At 39.7% G+C, this 19,178-nt stretch overlaps 1 protein-coding gene across 1 annotated transcript in view; it reads right to left on the reverse strand.

Moving 5' to 3' along the window:
- The window catches only part of FZD6 (frizzled class receptor 6), a 36,052-nt gene that overhangs the window by 8,269 nt on the left and 8,605 nt on the right, over window positions 1-19,178 (reverse strand). The window contains exons 3-4 of the mRNA XM_059901971.1: window positions 5,024-5,220; window positions 2,051-3,068 (exon numbers count right to left, since the gene is read on the reverse strand). Coding sequence (XP_059757954.1) covers window positions 2,051-3,068; window positions 5,024-5,220 — 1,215 coding nt within the window. The remainder of the gene's footprint in view (window positions 1-2,050; window positions 3,069-5,023; window positions 5,221-19,178) is intronic.

Raw genomic sequence — 19,178 nt, forward strand, 5'->3', positions numbered from 1 at the left:
GATAAATTCCCAGAAGGACAGGATCAAAGAGTATGAGCATTTTAAATGCCAGATATTATCAAAATGCTTTCCACAGAACGTTGAACTAATTGAACAGCAAAGTCTAGAACGTGTATTTTGCCAGTTTCATCAATGCAGTGGTTATAAAACCTGTCATAAGCAGAAATATAATTTTATTATAACTTTAATTTGCATCTGCCTTATAACATTTTTCATATGTTTAAGAACAGCTTTTTTATTTTCCTTTTTTGTGACCCCTCTATACATTCTTTTCTCATTTTTATATCAGATTGTTGGTTTTTTTCTTATTGATCTATAGGAACTCTTTATAAATAAGGAAATTAGCCCTTCAATTATGATGTGATGTGTGAATAAATTTTCCCAGTTGGTCTCCTGACTTTGATTATGGTGGGTTTTTTTGCCATGCAGAATCTGAAAAAAGTTTTTTCCTTAGTCAAATTTAGCAATCTTTTCTTTTATAGCTCCTGGATTTTATATCATAAAGTCCTTCCCCACTATAAGATTAGAATTTTCTCACTTTATCTTCTAATATCGTTTCTTTCTTTACATGAAACGTAATCTTAAAAAATCATATATCTTGGGCTTCCCAGGTGGCACAGTGGTTGAGAATCTGCCTGCCAATGCAGGGGACACGGGTTCGAGCCCTGGTCTGGGAAGATCCCACATGCCACGGAGCAACTAGGCCCGTGAGCCACAACTACTGAGCCTGCGCGTCTGGAGCCTGTGCTCCACAACAAGAGAGGCCGTGATAGTGAGAGGTCCGCGCACCGCGATGAAGAGTGGCCCTCGCTTGCCGCAACTAGAGAAAGCCCTCGCACAGAAACGAAGACCCAACACAGCCAAAAATAAAAATAAATTAATTAAAAAAATAAAATAAAAAATAAAAAATCATATATCTTAAACTTTTGAGTAGTATGTAACAGTTGCCTTCCCCCCCTAGTTTGCCAAAAATACTGAGGAATCTAGGAGACATTTAATACAGCAGTATCACTTTAAGAGAGCTCACTTATTAATCATATAGTAAAAACAGACAATGGATAACACACTATGGACAGGATGTAAGGCAGGTAAAACCATTATCCCCACATATCAGTATGTAAAATAGATTTCACTGTGTTACAGTGCAGTAATTTTCTAGAATATAAATTATGTAAAATAATTCAGCCCACACATTGCTTGATCTGATACACTGTGATGACAGCACTCACACTCAATATAATTAGTTAATACCATATATAAATATTCAAGAAAATGTATAAAATCTATTAAAAACAAAGTTTCTATTTTAAAAAACTCAACTAAAATGCTTTAAGAGATTTTCTATTTTCAGATATTTTTTTTAAATCTTAAAATCACACTTTAATCCAACCAGAAGCATCAGAAACATATGAAACATATTTTGTTTTAATTGTGTGCTTTGTCATAAGAAATGACAGGGTGGTTTCGGCATAAATTCTGTTTTTATAAGCATATACAAGCAAAGTATAAGATGATATATACCATTTTATTATAAACCCAAATAAGGGTTTCCCCAACCAACTGAAGAATTAAAAACAACTACTTCTCTCTCTCTTTTTTTTTTTTTTTGGCTGCTCCGTTCGGCTTGCAGAATCTTAGTTCCCCAATCAGGGATTGGACCCTGGCCCCCTGCAGTGGAAGCGCCGAGTCCTAACCACTGTACCACCAGGGAAGTCCTGCAAGTTACTTCTCTTTTTCTCCCTATGACAAGACCTGTTCTTCTGATTCTGTTCTGTAGTACTATTCATCTGCCTTTGCAAGCCAATTTAATTTTTAAAAGAATAGCTAAAGGAGGCACTTTACTATTGTAACTGAAGCTAAAACTTCAGGAAAGAACTTTTGGGACACTCACCCTAGTTTCAACTGAGGCGTAGGGAACAACTCCCTCTGTCTATTGGATTTTCTCACCTGAAATCTAATTTTATGGTCATGACTAATTCAAAGATATTTCCAGGGAACATTTTCCATGTTAAAATTAAATAGTGAAATAACACAAATGATAGGTTTTTACCTGGTAAGGACATGGGATGTGGTACTGACGACAATGGTCAGAGACCCAAGTTATCTCCCAGGTTATCCTGTTCACTTGCTCATAGACGTAACATCCAAGAAGTGTCACTAATGGCACAAGATACAGGCCACTGAAGACTCCAATTCGAATCATAAATTTCTTTAGTTTCTCTTGGTTCCGGCCATCATGTTGTATAACTTGTCGAACATGATTTAAGGAAATAATGCCAGCTAAAAGAAGAGAGAGCCCGACAAACACACAAAGGCACAGTGGCAAGAGTACAAAGTAGCGAGAGGCATCCAGGTCATAAAGGCCGACAAAGCAAACTCCACTAATATTGTCCCCTTCAACTTTGTTCATAGCAAGAAGCATAATGGTCAGAAAACCTGGTATTCCCCATGCAACAGCATGAAACCACACTGCTTTTTGTTCAATGGCTTCACAACTCCATTTTCTCCCAGCAGCTAAGAACCAAGTAATGGTAAGAATCACCCACCACACAGTGCCAGCCATTGTGAAAAAATACAAAAACATAAACAAAACGGTGCAAGCCTTATTTTGAGAGCCTAGAACAACTGTGTCACCAAGTTCTAGTTTCTCATCTGCCTTATTGCAGGCTGTGCTATTGCCTAGCAAGAATCCAATGAAGTACATAAGAGATACAATGCTGTAACAGACAGAGTAATATATAATTGGTCTCTCAGGGTATCTGAACCTTCTAACATCAATTAAAAAAGTAAGGAATGTAAACAGAGTTGCACAAAGACAAAATATTGAAACTATTCCAATAAAACTTTTTGCAAACTCTAGCTCATCACTTTTAAAATACATGTTGGGGCATGGAGGTGCACACTGGTCAATTCCCAGAAACTTATAGCCTTGTCCCCCAGAAGTCTTAAGATGCCTTGGACACCAAAATCCAATGTCTCTTTGGACTTGTTCTGTTTTCTTGTGAGGACTGAGAAACTCTGTGTGTTGATCAAAAGTTACAGGAACAGACTCGTCACAGTACTGTAATCTGTAAAGATTTTAAAAAATAATACATGAAGTCGACATTTTTGAGTGACTATTTTAATACTCTGCTTTCCAACTATAAAATATTTCCTTATGCATTCATAACTGATGGGAAGACATACGAGCTTAAACAGATTACAGCTTTAGAGCTGGGGAAAAAGTTTTGAAGTTGACTAAAAACTTGTAGATGTTAATGAGGCCCCAACACACTAACAAATATATTATCAAGCAAGTGAACATGAAAACTCCCTTACTCAAAAAACAATCAATTCATAATTGTTAAATAATTTCTGGTTTCAAGACTAAGTACTTAAGAAAGAATTTATCTTGATTGGTATTCTCTAGACAAAAAAATGCTGGCTTGTCTGTTAAAGCATTTGAAATATGTCTTGGGGAAATTAATTTTTATTTTCTAGCGTCCATGAGCAAAGTAGATCAGCCTCATAGTAAGGTGATGACAACTAAAATGACTGAAATGAGATCATTTCCCGGATGGAGAGGATAGAGTTCAAGTGATATCTAAGTTCATAAAGAAGGGCAAGAAGAGGAAGGCTGAGGACGAGCTTAACTCACATCACTATTTTGTTGCAGTGTGGCTGTTTGCCTCCCTTGTTTATGGGCAGACCGGAGTGATAGAAAGGGATATTGCTGTTTTGGGCAGAACTTTATCACTGAGTTGTCTCCACACACCAGAATTATTTTGGAGGATCTACATAGTTTAGAAATTAGTGGAGGTTTTTAAGGAGAAAGCGTTTGAAATATGCTTTAGATAAGAATAGAAAATAATAAAACATATGCCCATAAAAACAACACAGATGTATCTACAAGCTGTTTCAAAAGGTGGTATGTCAGTTTTGTTTTATATCTTTTTAAATAAAGCAATATAACATTACAGATACAGTTTGGACCCCTTTCTGGTCCTATTCTCTTTTCTCTCTCTTCCAAAATATTCACTACAAGTTCAGTTTTTATTTCTCCTCATGCATTTTTAAATATTTTACTATGTTATTTTCCAACTACAATGTTATATAGTATTATTTTACAGGTTTTGAACTTTATATAAATGACATTGTGCCATATACATCATACTTTTTTTTTACTTATGCTATAATTTTTAGATTTATCCATATTGACAGATGTGGGTCAACTGCATTCATCTTATAACTGTATAGCAGTATTCTAGTGTGTAAGTACATCACAATTTACTTATCATTCTTACAGTGGACTTTCAGACTTTTTCTCATTTAAAAAAAATTACGAATAATGCTACAATAAGTATTCTTGCATATGATTCCTTGTTTGTGAAAAAGTTTCTATAGAAGGGGATCTCCTAAGATGTATGGCATGAGCATCTTCACCTTTACTATGTATTAAGTTGTTCTGGAAAGTGATTATGTATCTACCAGAAATGTATGAGTTCCACAAGGGTCTGTAGTTTCTTCAGTCTACAGATAAAGAAACAAAAAGAGAGCCACCTTCCTTCCCAGATTTATTATATGAGGTGTCATTATGTTAGTAGAATATTTCAAATTACAAGCTCCCAACGTCTAGAGAATAGGAGATAAAAGTAATTAATCAAGACAGATGCAAAAAGGTCCATGAATTGATAATAAGGCCCATTTCTCCCCAGTTTAGGGCAAAGGCACCATCACACATTCTCATAGAACTATGCACCCTCATTTGTTGTATTAACACAGTTGTAATTTTGCATTTATTTTTATGATTATTTGATTACTCTCTGTTCCTCCCACCCCACTGTAAGTTCCCTGAAAACAAGAACCAAGTCTGGTTTTGGTCACCACTGTTTACAGTGTTGATATATAGTAAGTGCCTAACATATATTAAGTGTGCAGTAAACAGCTGTTGACTTAAATAATGAAAGCCTGTCACTAATATTCTGGAAAATTAATACCAATATTGAAATATCATCAGTAGCTTTCAGCTGAAAACATAATTTACCTGTCACATTCAAGTTCCTCAGGCCATCGGATCCCAAAAGTGTCCATTAATTTTTTGCAGTCAGAATACACTTTCTCACAAAATTTACGACAGGGTGGAACCACATCAATTTGCTCTGTGCAGGTTGGTACGAAAGCTTTGCAAAGGAAAGTTTCAACATTTGGTGAACATTCCAGATTTGCAAGAGGAAGAAAAAGCTATTAAGAAAAACAGTAAGATAAGGTTAGAAAACATTTTAATATAACAAATGAATTTTTTAGTATATACTTTTTCACTTAGTCTCCAAAAGAATCTTTAAATCTCACTCTCAATATAATCAAATTTGAGGAGATAATTTTGTTTAGTTAGACATAAGAACCCTTAAAACACAGTGAAATATTATTTTATTCAACTATGCATTTTTCAAGAAGACATGCTAAATCAAAACAAATCAAAAGTATGATTTGATTGCTAGATGAAATAGATCATACAAATATTTAATTTGTAAGTATATGCTGAAATACCTTAACGCTTCACTGCACATTCTAGAGAATAAAGGAATGTTTGGGGTGGAGGAAACAGCATGAAAAAAGGCACGAGGATCACAAGAACATGGAGTATTCAGGGCAAGAAGTCCAGTATGACTACAAGATAAGGTCAAAGAGGTGAAGTCAAGGACAGAGTAGAGAGAGATGAGACTGGAGAGGTTCTCTGGACCTGATCGTGGAGAGCATGGATGACATGCTAAATTGCTTGGATTTAAAAATAAGGAGTGGGATACTATGGGAGAGTTGTAAGCAGGACGTGTCTCTACAGTCTGACAGCTAAGTTTGAATGCTAGCTCCACATTTACTAGTTTTATAACTTTGGCAAGTTACTTAAATTCTCTGTGCCTTAGTTTCTTCATCTGTAAACTGGCAATAATAACAGTACCTGTCTCATAAAATCATTATGAATACTAAGTTAATAAATGTAAAGCATTTGTAACAGTGTCTGGCATACAGGTAAGTACTCAAAAAATATTAGTTATTGTGATTACCCTTTAGAGAGTGTGGACAGGTTCTGGAAAAACATGGTAGATTGAGCACATATGTTTATCTCCTTTCCCTCCTCCTTGCTTCCTTAGTAACATGACAATAAAGAAAAAAAAAGGTACTAATCTATTAGTAAGTGAACAAGATAAACTACATTAGCATATCTGAGTTTTCCAAAGAACAAAAATGAAACAAAAACAACAAAAAACAAAGCCCCAAACTCTGAGCAACAGAAAGCTATTAGAGGAGTGATAAGTCACTTAACGGGACAAAGCTGGAGTGGAGGGATTCACATGAGAATGAGCTGATTTGTCCTAAAGAATCTGAGAGTCTCAGTTCTTTGAAGCACCAAGTTGCATAAAAGGCTAAAATTGGAGGAATGTTTACAAATTACTTCCTCACTATGTCACCCCCCATCCCCACCCAGGCAGCCAGATGACCACCGCATTCTACCAGAGTTGTTTCCAGAAGAGATGGCACTAGAGACGTTCTGCACTTGGCTATCAGGCACAGAGCAGGGCAGAAGTACAATCCACAGTGACGAAAGGGGGACTGAGTAAGAGTCTACCTACAGAAACAGGAAGCCCTCACCTTCTTTTCCTGCTCTGTTCCCAAAAGACTGGCAAACAGGCATACACCTACCATCCCCAATCTTTGAAAAAACCCAACAGTCTTGGAGAAAAGACTTCTCTCTACACATTGACAATGAAAAAGCTAGTTGACCTCAAGCTCACCTTACCAAGAAGCCCACCGGTGACCAGTCCTATTCATGCACACAGAGCTTTTCAGGGCCCTACAAACATGAACGGGCAGCCAAGGATCATCAGGCATTTGAAGAAAGCATCACGAAAGACAGAGACCAAAACAAGCAAGCAGATAAAAGGAAATTTGGAGGAAATAGAGACTATGCAGGGAACAGAAGAAAACAAATCACCAAACAAACAAAACCCTGAATAACTTAAGTGAGAAGCTATCGCTTCCATTAAAAAAGAATAAGATGATATGGAAAATTTAAAAATAATAAGATAGCTGAAATTAAAAACTCTATAGAAGGATTAGAAGATAAAGCTGAAGGAAGAGATGGACAATAGGAGGATCACTCCAAGTGTCCAACTCCTGACTAAAGGACTTCCAGAAAGAAACAAGGAAAATGCGAGTTGGGGTGATAATCAAAGAAGACATTAAGAACATTTCTCAGAACAGAAGGATACCAGTTTCCACACTGAAAAGGTTGGCAGCACACTGCAATTCTGCTACTAAAACATTTCTGGGCTAAAACATCAGTCAATGAACTCTCTTTTACAGAGATCTCTCTCACATTCTCCTCTTTTTTCAAACCTCCAGTTCCACACCCCATCCTCTCAGTTGATGATTCTGTTCCTAGTTCACTGAGAAATCAGAAATAACCAAAAGACAACTTCCTTATTCTCTCACAAAAGGTACCAAACCTAACTGCAGCTTATCCACATTCTCTGCCTTCACTATTTCAACGGTTGAACAACTTGAACTCCTAACCAACTAAGTCTTCCATTTGTACACTGGATCTCTTCCCACTTGTCTAGTCAAGGACTTTGCTCTGGTAACTGTCCTGTCTCCTATTCTTGCAGTAATTTCCCCCTCTGTGTTACAGTGATTCCCCCATCATACAAACTTATTCTATTATCTCTCACCATAAAAAAAAATCTTTCCTTGGGCTTCCCTGGTGGCGCATTATTAAGAATTCGCCTGCCAATGCAGGGGACACGGGTTCGATCCCTGGTCTGGGAAGATCCCACATGCCGTGGAGCAGCTAAGCCTGTGCACCACAACTACTGAGCCTGCGCTCTAGAGCCCATGCTCTAGAGCCACAACTACTGAGCCTGCGTTCCACAACTACCGAAGCCCGTGAGCCTAGAGCCCATGCTCCATAACAAGAGAAGCCACCGCAATGAGAAGCCCGCGCACCACAACGAACAGTAACCCCTGCTCGCCGCAACTAGAGAAAGCCTGCGTGCAGCAACAAAGACCCAATGCAGCAAAAAATTTAAAAAAAAAAAACAACTTTCCTTGACTCCACATTCCCACCCCCACCCAGCTATTATTTCATTTTTCTCTTCCTCTTTATAGAAAAAACCCTGAAAACAGTTGTCTTTACCCACTTTCTCCAATTCTGCTCTTCCTTTTTTTTTTTTTAACATCTTTATTGGAGTATAATTGCTTTACAATGGTGTGTTAGTTTCTGCTTTATAACAAAGTGAATCAGTTATACATATACATATGTTCCCATATCTCTTCCCTCTTGAGTCTCCCTCCCTCCCACCCTCCCTATCCCACCCCTCTAGGTGGTCACAAAGCACCGAGCTGATCTCCCTGTGCTATGCGGCTGCTTCCCACTAGCTATCTATTTTACGTTTGGGAGTGTATATATGTCCATGCCACTCTCTCACTTTGTCACAGCTTACCCTTCCCCCTCCCCATATCCTCAAGTCCATTCTCTAGTAGGTCTGTCCAAGGGGATGGGAGTGGAGGATTGGAACTGACAGATTATATGATATTCTGAGCATCTGAGATAATTACTGCTATATGTCTAACAGGTCTGCTGGGACATCTAAAAAAAAAAATTAACCATAGGTACACAGAAAACAAAGCAAATGGGGAAAAATGCAGTTGCTGTATTAACTACGTGGGGGGGGGGTTATGGGAAATAAATGCAATCAAAGTATACTACTTGATTCAGCAGTGAAAAAAAAATTGTATTAGGAGGTTGAGAGGAGAAGTAAAAGTGGTAAAGTAAGATAAATATATTATCAACTACCATAATGAAGGAAAGACTAAAAGTCTACTGCCTGAAGTTCTAAATTGATGAATCCAAATAACACACTAAGCATATTAGGTAGAATATGGCCTATGTAGCAGAGGAACACCTAAAAGAGTTCAAAGTGGCTGCCACTGGGGAGGAGGACTGGGTGGGGATAGAGAACAGTGGACAGGGATTATTGTTTTTCTGTTAAAAGTCTTTAATAATGAGGGTTTTTTCCCAGCTTTATTCAGGTACAATCGATGTATGATAAACTGAACATGTATAAAGTGCGCACATTGACGGGTTTTGAAACCATTACCATAATCAAGGTAACAAATTCATCCATCACTACCAGAAGTTTCCTCTTGCCTCTTGGTAATCCCTCCTCTTATCTCCCCTCTCATCAACACCCTCTTCCCCCACCTGTAACCTTCCCTGGCAACCATTGCTCTGTTTTCTGTCACTAAAGAGTGGTATTTTCTAGAATTTTTCATGAATTTATACAGTATATTTTCTTTTCTGTCTGGCTTCTTTCACTCAGCATCATTTTGAGATTCATCCTGTTGTTCTGTGTATCAATACTTCATTCTTTTTAATTGCTGAGTGGTACTCTATTGTATGGCTATGCCATAATTTGTTTATCCATTCACCCGTTGATGGACAGTATGAAGTGCCTGTGGGACATGTGAGTGTGGATGTCTACTAACAGGAAGTTAAACAAATAGAGCTCTGCAGGCGAGAGACTTTAGGTTAAGGATATAGATGAGGAAGTCATCATTATAAAAACAGTAATTGAAATAATTGAATGTAATTATCCAAAGAGAACATGTAGAGTTAGACGAAAAATTGGATTCAAAAATCTGATTCAACGCACTGAACTTATATATTGTCTTCTTCCTTTCCAAATACCACTGAAATGTGAGAAAATGTTTAAAAATAAAAAAGAAAATCTACAGCTGTACAAAAAAACAGGGGAAGGGTCTCATCAGTGAGCTATGAACACTGAGACCTCTCTGAAAAATAAATAGGAGAATGAGGACTTCTATTTTCAGCACTGTGACCAATTAAATATCTCTGGCCACAAAACATTCAGATTCTAGATAAACCGCAACAGATATACATTAAAATGCATTGCTGAGCACTGCATACGCCTAATAAAATAGCATAAAATATGTAAAATGAAAAGCAACAAATCTATAAGGAGAAGTGGACAATTCCATGATCACAATCAGAAATTTCAATTCATATTTGTTAGTAAATGAAAGGCCAAGCAGACAAAAAAAAGATTAATAAGTAAATATGAGATGTGATTACAATACTACAATTAACAAGTCTCATTTAAAGGGCACACCCAACAATTAGAGGACAAGAGCTGTGGAGGACTTTTGGACCAGTGGAGAATTCACCCTGCCCTGATGGGGGCAAAGACAGGGCTGCCACGGTTGTATACTGTATCTCGCTTATCTGAATGGTGCTGAGGCCCAAACCTTTGCCACCTAACAAGAGCTTGTTGGAGAGCAAACAGTAGGGTACTTTTCCCAGTTTTCTCTGTCTGGAGGGGGAGAAAGCCCAGCTTGTGTGAGTATCCCCCTCTCGGACTGAGGTGGAATAAAGGGAGGCACGGGCAACTGGTAGCATTTACCTCTTTGTTTCCTGTTCCAAGTAAGCCTAGTTCCTACAAATTTTGAGTGTCTGGTAATCAAATCTTATGATGGAAATAATTAAAACACACTGTTTAATTCTTCTAACTCAGAAGCCATTCTACAATAGCTATAAATAAATTGATGGTCAGCACTTAAGAACTATTATTGTCCAGGGCAGACAAAATGAAAGTAACACGAGTACTTTTTGCTATATTAGAACAATTTTCTTATGGGGCAAACATGGCAAGTCACATCCTCTGTTTAATTCTTCTAGAGTGCCAACACTGGTTAATCCAATAACGTTGCTGTTCATGCAATCCGCAGGGATAAATCAGATGCTGAAAACTCAAATACCTTCAGTGGCCAGGCAGATAAATTCAGAAGGGTATAAGACAGCAGGAGTAGTTGGGGAGCAGCTGCTACTCAGTTCTAGCGGACTGTTATTGGAGAGTGGAAGCACAGAGCTGTTAGGTATTTCAATTTTTCATAAGAAAACAGAACCTGGATTTGTATGCGAAATCTCCAAATTAAAAAAAATTTTAATGTAAACATTTAAAATAATGTACAGGGCAAACAAAACATGTCTTCAGATCAGATCTAGTGTGGGTCACTAATGTTCAAGCTCCGTTGCAAACTAATAGACATAAAGAAATTTTTTTAGACTTGGAAGGGACCTGAGTAGACTTTTAAGCCTGTTGTTTTTAAAATGTGTGTGTGTATTCTGCCAAGGAACAGTTTCTTTAACTAAGAGGTTACAAAGAAGCTTAATATATTAAATAAATAAAAGCACAGCTGCTCCGGTTGAACAGGAAGCCCTCCCTCTGAGACACCTCTCACTGCTCCCCTTCCCCACCGGTGACCTCAAACCACCTCCAGAGATCACAGTTTGAAAACTACTGAGCTAATCCATTTTCTCAGATTACAAGTGAGAAAATGAAATCCAATTCCTCACTGAAATTGTTACTGAAATCCCCAAATCTAGCCTAAATTAGAATTAAGTGCCCTTATTCCTGAGATAATGCTACTGATAATAAATGAGATTTATTCAGCACCTACCATAAACTAGGCACTGTGCTTTCTCATATACCAGTTGTTTTTACAACAATCCTGTGAGAGGGATGTTCTTTTTGCTCGGGGTTCTCATTGCGGTGGCTTCTCTTGTGGAGCACAGGCTTCAGTAGTTGCAGCGCATGGGCTCAGTAGTTGTGGCCCGCAGGCTTAGTTGCTCTGCGGCATGTGGGATCTTCCTGGACCACGGATCGAACCCGCATCCTCTGCATTGTCAGGCGGATTCTTAACCACTGTGCCACCAGGGAAGTCCCTGAGAGGGATGTTCTTATCTCCACCTTGCAGATGAGGAAACTGAAGCTCTAAGAGCACCTTTCATAGGGTCACATAAGTAGTAAGTGGCAACCAGGATAGGAACCTGGGTCCAAATGACTCCAGATCTGTCCTCTGTAACCCTGATACTAAGTTGCCACCCAACTCTCCCTGAAAATTACCCTTCCCCAAAGCATGAGACAGGCAGGAATGCCAATAAGAATGAAGGGGAAGAAGGATATCAAAAGAGGACTGAGAATCTTCTAACATGAAACAAAACTCAACAAATGTTCACAGGACACATTAATCAAAGACAGTAAAACCTCAAACTATGTTTATCATATTCAGATGATACATGTACCTCCTGAAGCAGGTAATTCTGGAACAGGTAATTTTTAAAATCAATCTCTCTATCTATCTATCTAAAAAAAAATTTTTTTGGCCGCGCCACGCAGCTTGCGGTATCTCAGTTCCCCGACCAGGGATCGAACCCATGCCCCATGCAGTGCAAGCTTGGAGTCCTAACCACAGGACACCAGGGAATTCCCTGGAACAGGTAATTTTAGAACAAATAATAGCACTTTAAATAATGGATAGTCAGCCTGTTATTGAACTCATCCCAAATGGTTGAAAAAACAGAATGAGCATATTTCCCTAATTGTTTAAATAAAATTCTTGACAGGAATCTTTTATGTTCTTCCATAAAATGTCCTAGGTATCATTCTCAGAAACCAAACCTTGACTGAGATGGAAAGACTACTAACCTGACTCATTGTGACATTTCTTGTGTCCTTAATCTTATACTCAGAATATCAGATTATTAAACTAGTATTTAGCATGGTAAGTGCTATGTAAACCCATGAACTGAGCAATGATTCAAACTTTCTAGGCTCTTCAGTCCGTTCCCTCTCTCCTCCCTGAACGACACACCTTCTTCAACTCTCTCAGTAACCCAGAGCCTTCATGGTCTCACGCAAGAATTTCTCCTTTTCAAATTTTATTCTCAAAGAAGGCTCAGAAACTCACCCAGTAACTAACAACAGCATAAAAAAATCAATGCTGCTTTTGAAATTCTAGCATTAAGTAATAATTAAAATACTCCTGTTGATTACACTTTTAACACTCAGAGAAATAAAAGGCAGGAACCTTTAAGAAAATGGTCAGTTCCTGGTAGAAATCCTGTGGTAGTTACTATCAGTACTAGCAAGGACAAGGAAGAAGAGGGCAATTAAGAAGGCAAACTATACCTCTATTCTGAAAAAGAGCAGAGCCAAACTATGATATATAGACAATGAGAACCAAAATATGTGGAGTATTTTATATAATCCTTTGCTGGAAATAATGCCAGCATTGTAATTCTGGTTCCAGCTCTGTCATTAACTGCTGGTGTCACCTTTGGCAGATAATTTTCTGTCTTTGAGTCTCAGAGCATTCACCAGTAAAATGAACATGATGAACTACTGGATGGTCTCTAAGGACACTTTATGGCTCAGAAAGTTTATGAAGAGGGTAACAAAGACTTGAATAGCAGAGCTGGACATAAATTTCAAAGCAACTGTAGGTACCACAATGAAATTTTCTCCTTGTTAGTTAACTAACTCTGTCTTGCACTGAGCTTTACAGTGAACATTTCCATATCCATCTGCCCAGCAGTCCTATTCTGGGGAATCCCAAAGTAGGTGGGATGTTATAGAAGCTTAAGGACAGATGCAGGGGTGCAACCTGACAACAAAAACATAGGCACATAATCTAAGTTTGGCCAGCTGGATGCTCCAGGTATTGAGATTATTGTATAAAAGAACAGTCAGATTATTTGAGGCAGTTGCAGTGGGATCAATAATACCCACAGTGCCAAAATAAGTGTCCAGGGACAATGGTTCAGGAAGTGTCCACTGGCGTTGGCACTGGTGACAGACTGATCTTATGGCATGATCTTAGCTGTGTTCTGGTTCCCTTTGCTTCTCCCTGGTTCACCAGCCTCTCCATTGATCCGACAAGCTACCCAACATCCACCCATTTTCTGCTTCAGTTAGTCAAAGTTGGTTTCTATTGTTTGCAACCAAGAAGACCAACTGGCATAAAAATTATATAAAGAACAAGTTGTAAGTGACCTCGGTGAAATGGGAAGAATTCTAGAACTGGTTTTCTGGACTAACTGGGGCCAAAAGCGAGCAAACATTCTGTCAGTATTTAAAGATGGAAATCTGGCAGCCCATGGTATATAGCAGAAAAACAACTAATTGTATTGTCCTTATAATCACTTAGATTCAAATAACTTCTTAGAATTATGTGCCCAGTGAAGACAAGGCTGAGTGGCTGCTGCCAGACAAGCAGAGAAAGGTATAAAGACCATGATGTATTCAAGGACTATGGGCTGAAGTGAGTGCTTCTAGGGGCTTAGGAAGAGAGCGACATACTGGCATCCCTGAATTCTTGGCTCAAGGTGTGGAGTGAAACAGAAAGATTAAAATATGCAGACCACTCCAGATTGGTAGGTGGCAGATTTAATAAGCAAGAAAACTTAAATACGAGGCTTGTCTTGGGTGGCCACGAGATGAGCAGATCTCCGTACCCGCCCGCCAGAATCTTAAAAGTTTATATAGAGGCCTTCACTGGGCTCAGTCACACATACCGTCCAGGTGGTCTCAGCACCACTTTACTATCTCAAGGCTGAAGTTGAAAACCAAAGGCACAGTTTGATCCTGCAGGTTGCCAAATTATATCAGTTAAATTTGCTTCCCTTTCACATTGGAGATCCAGTGATATTGTGATAAGAAGGCAGTGGGATGTCAAGATCTGAAGTGGGGATACATGACAAGGTTCAGAGTCCCCACAGAGGACTCTGAACCCCCAGCCCTCAAAGCAGACCCTCATCCCTGGTCTGTTGAGGCACTCATCTGAAAGATTTACTTTGTAAGAAGCAAATAAATAGCCTCATACCCCATCCCCACCATGCTTCAATGTCTCAATCTATAAGAAGTGTTCTACCCCACCATGCCCTGGGAGGGTCAAGTCAAAATTAAATCTGAAAAAAAGGATTATACATTATTTGTAAGACACTATACATTTATATTGGTTTGAGGGTGCTGGATTACAGAGGAAAGAACAAAATTTTAGATGGTGCTAATACTGATAGGCGTGTACTGATTCTAGATTCAACGTGCTAGCTTCAGAGACTGGGCTTTTGACAGGGGCTTGGTGGGACCCTGTTGGAGGAGATAATCGAGAGGACACGACCCATGAGCTGGACCCTGGCAAACGGAAGTCCCTCATCCCCTCTCCTGTCCTTGGAAGGTATGTTCCACTGGCCTCCCCCGCACTACAAGCTGCCCAAGGCCTCAGCCTTGAGATAGTAAAGTGGTGCTGAGATCACCTGGACGGTATGTGTGACTGAGCCCAGTGAAGGCCTCTATATAAACTTTTAAGATTCTGGCAGGTGAGTGCGGAGATCTACTCACCTTGTGGCCACCCAAGACAAGCCTCATAAGTAAGTTTTCTTGCTTATTAAATCTGCCACCTACCAATCTGGAGTGGTCTGCCTCTTCTTCAGTCTCTCCCTGCCCTCTGTGTATGGGGGTCATTTTCAGATTACACAGGGGCAACTCCGGAGGAGGATGCGAACTAACAGATCCCAAACCCAACCCAGTGTAATTTCCCAAGCCCAGGTGTGTATACTTCAAATAGTTGTATTTCACAATAGCACAATCACCATATTGGCTTCCTGGATAAACATTTTTATGGTCGGGGTGGCAAAACAAAAAACATTAGAGGTCTCCCTCTACCATGATAGAAAATCAAAAGCAATACTGTAGACAGGGCCTTCAGAGATGAGTGACACCATGAAAAACAGATTCAGGGGTAGTAATCGGTGGCACCTGTCCATTTTAACTGGATATGTTATTAATACATTGTCTTAAGCAACCTTAATCAAATGGCTAACTAAGGTACTTTTCCAGATGTGGTCTCTTTACTATAGCAAATCAGTACAGCCTTGGCAACACATATGCAGCTCTAATCTGGCCAATGCTTTTTCCTCCAAAAGGAATTTACTTTCACCTAACAAGGACAGCAACACATCTTCCCCAACTTGCCTTAGAGCAGTCATTCTCAAAGAGTGGTCCCTGAAGCAGCAACAGCACGCCCCACTGGAAACTTGTTAGAAGTAAATTCTCCATCCCACCCCAGATCTACTGATTCAGGAATTCTGGAGGTGGTGTCAGTGATCTGTGTTTTAACAAGCCCTTCAGACGATTCTGAAGCACACCAGAGTGTGAGAAGCACCGCCTTAGAGTAATATCAGCTCTTCAGCTCTGTGCCTCAATTTCATTTGACCAGAGACTCTAACCATATCACTATTTCACAGGACATCACGCTGGCCCATCATATTAGGACATAAAGCTGGTGAGGCCATAGGTATGTACCAATGAGGAGATTAACCCTACATAAATAAAAGGAACCTTCCACTTTGATTCTGCTAATGGTTCCTGGTAGATACTGGACACAACTATGGGACATCTAGAGATAATCAGCCCAAGACCTCTCATGAACTGGGTGTTTTCTAGTCACCTATTTATGACATCAGGTGTAGCCAATATCATTCCCTCTTCAAGTGGCCGGAGTAGAATTTAAAGACACGGGAAAGCAGCATGAGCGTACTGCTCACACTCTCAGAATGCCTACTTCTGTCATACTACACCTTTTCCTTAAAACACACCAGCTAGCTTCCCATGATCTAATGACATGATAATGGAAGGGACCATAGTATAGACCCGGGGTTGCCGGTGCTATAAGATCCTGAAGAGAAACTCTGGGTTAAAAGGCTAATAGAGAGGGATCAAAAGAAGAAAAATATTTTGATTTTAAAAAATACATAAAGCTAAGTCTAAGCAGACTGGGCTTGTGGCAGTATCTTGCCTGCACCTTGCCTCCCTTAGTAATAAAGATGCAGGTTATATAGACATTTGTCACTTTTCTGAAGCATGAATCAGAATCCCCCTGGTACATGGAAGAAGCCACTTTACTAGTGACCAAGGCCAAGTGACCGTAAAGCATCTGATTCTCATCTCAGGATTTGTGCTTTCTACTCATGGTGTCACACAGTAACTCTCAAGAAGTCGTAAGAGCTTTATTTCTTACTTTAAAATGTCACCAAGGGCTTCCCTGGTGGCGCAGTGGTTGAGAATCTGCCTGCCAATGCAGGGGACACGGGTTCGAGCCCTGGTCTGGGAAGATTCCACATGCCACGGAGCAACTAGGCCCGTGAGCCACAACTACTGAGCCTGCGCGTCTGGAGCTTGTGCTCTGCAACAAGAGAGGCCACGACAGTGAGAGGCCCGCGCACCGCGATGAAGAGTGGCCCCCGCTCACCGCAACTAGAGAAAGCCCTGGCACAGAAACGAAGACCCAACACAGCCATAAATAAATAAATAAATAAATACAAATAAATAGAATTAAAAAAAAAAAATGTCACCAAAAAGAAAGCCAACCTCTAGTGATAGTAATGAAAATTGAAAAAAAGTGAAGAAGTTTAAAAAAATGATTGAAAAAAAAAGTGGTGTGCCTTAGGTAGGCAACAGACTCACTAAAGATCTAAAGGGGTCCTTAAATGTTTACACTTCACAGAGCAAATACTGTCAAAGTGGTTAGGAGAGTTGAGTAAATTCTTTGAGAATGTTAATGGACTACTGTATAATCAAGTGGTACAAACTCTGCCACTTATTATCATGAATGTGACCAATCTCAGGCAAGTCAACTTCTTTTTAAAAAATGCAAACCAGGGCCTGGAATACAATACAAGAATAAAAAACAGAAATCTGCATTATTTCCACAACAGAAAACTTGTTATTTTTTAAGTAGTTCTTAGCGAGCACTACAAATTTTAAACTATTTCTCCAAAAGACCTTTCCTTTAGAAATTAGACAAAGATATATAGTAGGTGGTTGGTACTGCAAAATAATCTGTCCACTGAAGAGTCAATTATTTAATTTAAAACTTGTAACTTAGAGAGTGTGGCCAAGATGGTGGAGTAGGAAGACTCTAAGCTCACCTCCTCCCACAGGCACACCAAAATTACAGCTTTACAGAGCAACTATTGATGAACACAACCTGAAGACTAGCAGAAAAGATTTTCCACAGCTAAAAATATAAAGAAGGAACCACAATGAGACAGGCAGGAGAGGTAGTAATACAGTACAGTCAAGACCCCCTCCCCAGGGTAGGCAACCCATAAATGGAAGGATAATCACAATTGCAGAGGTTTTCCCCAAGGAGCCAGGGGTCTGAGCCCTACATCAGGCTCCCTAGCCTGGGGGTCCCGCGCTGGGAAGATGAGCCCCTAGAATGTCTAGCTTTGAAGGCTGGCAGGGCTTGCATACAGAAGAGCTGGAGAGATGCAGGAAACAGACACTTCACTCTTAAAGGGCACATGCAAAACTTCACACACTCCAAGTCCCAATGCAGAGGCAGTAATTTGACTGGGTCAGACCCTCTTACTGATCTTAGAAAAGCTCCCACAGAGGCAGAAGGCCGGGACTCCCCCTGGGGAAATAGACACTGGCAGCATTCATTTTGGGGAGCTCATTCTACCACGGGGACACTGGTACTGGCAAGCACCATTTTGGAGTCTTCCCTCTAGCCTATTAGCGGTAAGTGGGTACCACTACCTCTGGCAGCCACCATACAAGGTAGGGACTTGCAGCCAGCAGGGCTGGGGACCAGCCCCACCTACCAGGGTGCTCACAGTTGTTAGCCCTGTCACAACAGAAGGGTCCACACAGCCCACATAGTGGGCACCCCTAGAGCATACAGCTCTGGTGGCCAGAGGGGAGTGTTCTACTGGGCCCCACAGGATGTCTCTTACATAAGACCAATTCGCCAAGACTGGGAAACATAACTGACCGACCCAATACCTAGAAATAAACACAAGGAATTTGGCAAAATGAGGAGACAGAGGAATATGTTCCAAACGAAGGAACAAGACAGAACCTCAAAAGAAGAACTAAGTAAAGTGGAAATCAGCAATCTACCAGATAAAGAGTTCAAGACAATGATCACAAGATGTTCAACAAACTCAGGAGAAGAATGGATGAACACAGTGAGAAATTTAATAAAGAGTTCGAAATTATAAAGAAGAACTAAACAGAACTGAAGAATACAATAACTGAAATAAAAAATACACTAGAAGAAATCAACAGTAGATTAGATAATACAGAGAATCAGATCAGTGAACTGGAATACAGAGTGGTGAAAATCACCCAAGCTGAACAGAAAAAAGAAAAAAGAATTTTTAAAAAATGAGGACGGTTTGATTTAAGAGACCTCTGGGACAACATCAAGCATACTAACAATTTGCATTATCAGGGTCCCAGAAGGAGGAGAGAGAGAGAAAGGGGCAGCGAATT

The sequence above is a fragment of the Balaenoptera ricei genome, chromosome 17, assembly GCF_028023285.1.
Source record: "Balaenoptera ricei isolate mBalRic1 chromosome 17, mBalRic1.hap2, whole genome shotgun sequence".
Taxonomy (NCBI): domain Eukaryota; kingdom Metazoa; phylum Chordata; class Mammalia; order Artiodactyla; family Balaenopteridae; genus Balaenoptera; species Balaenoptera ricei.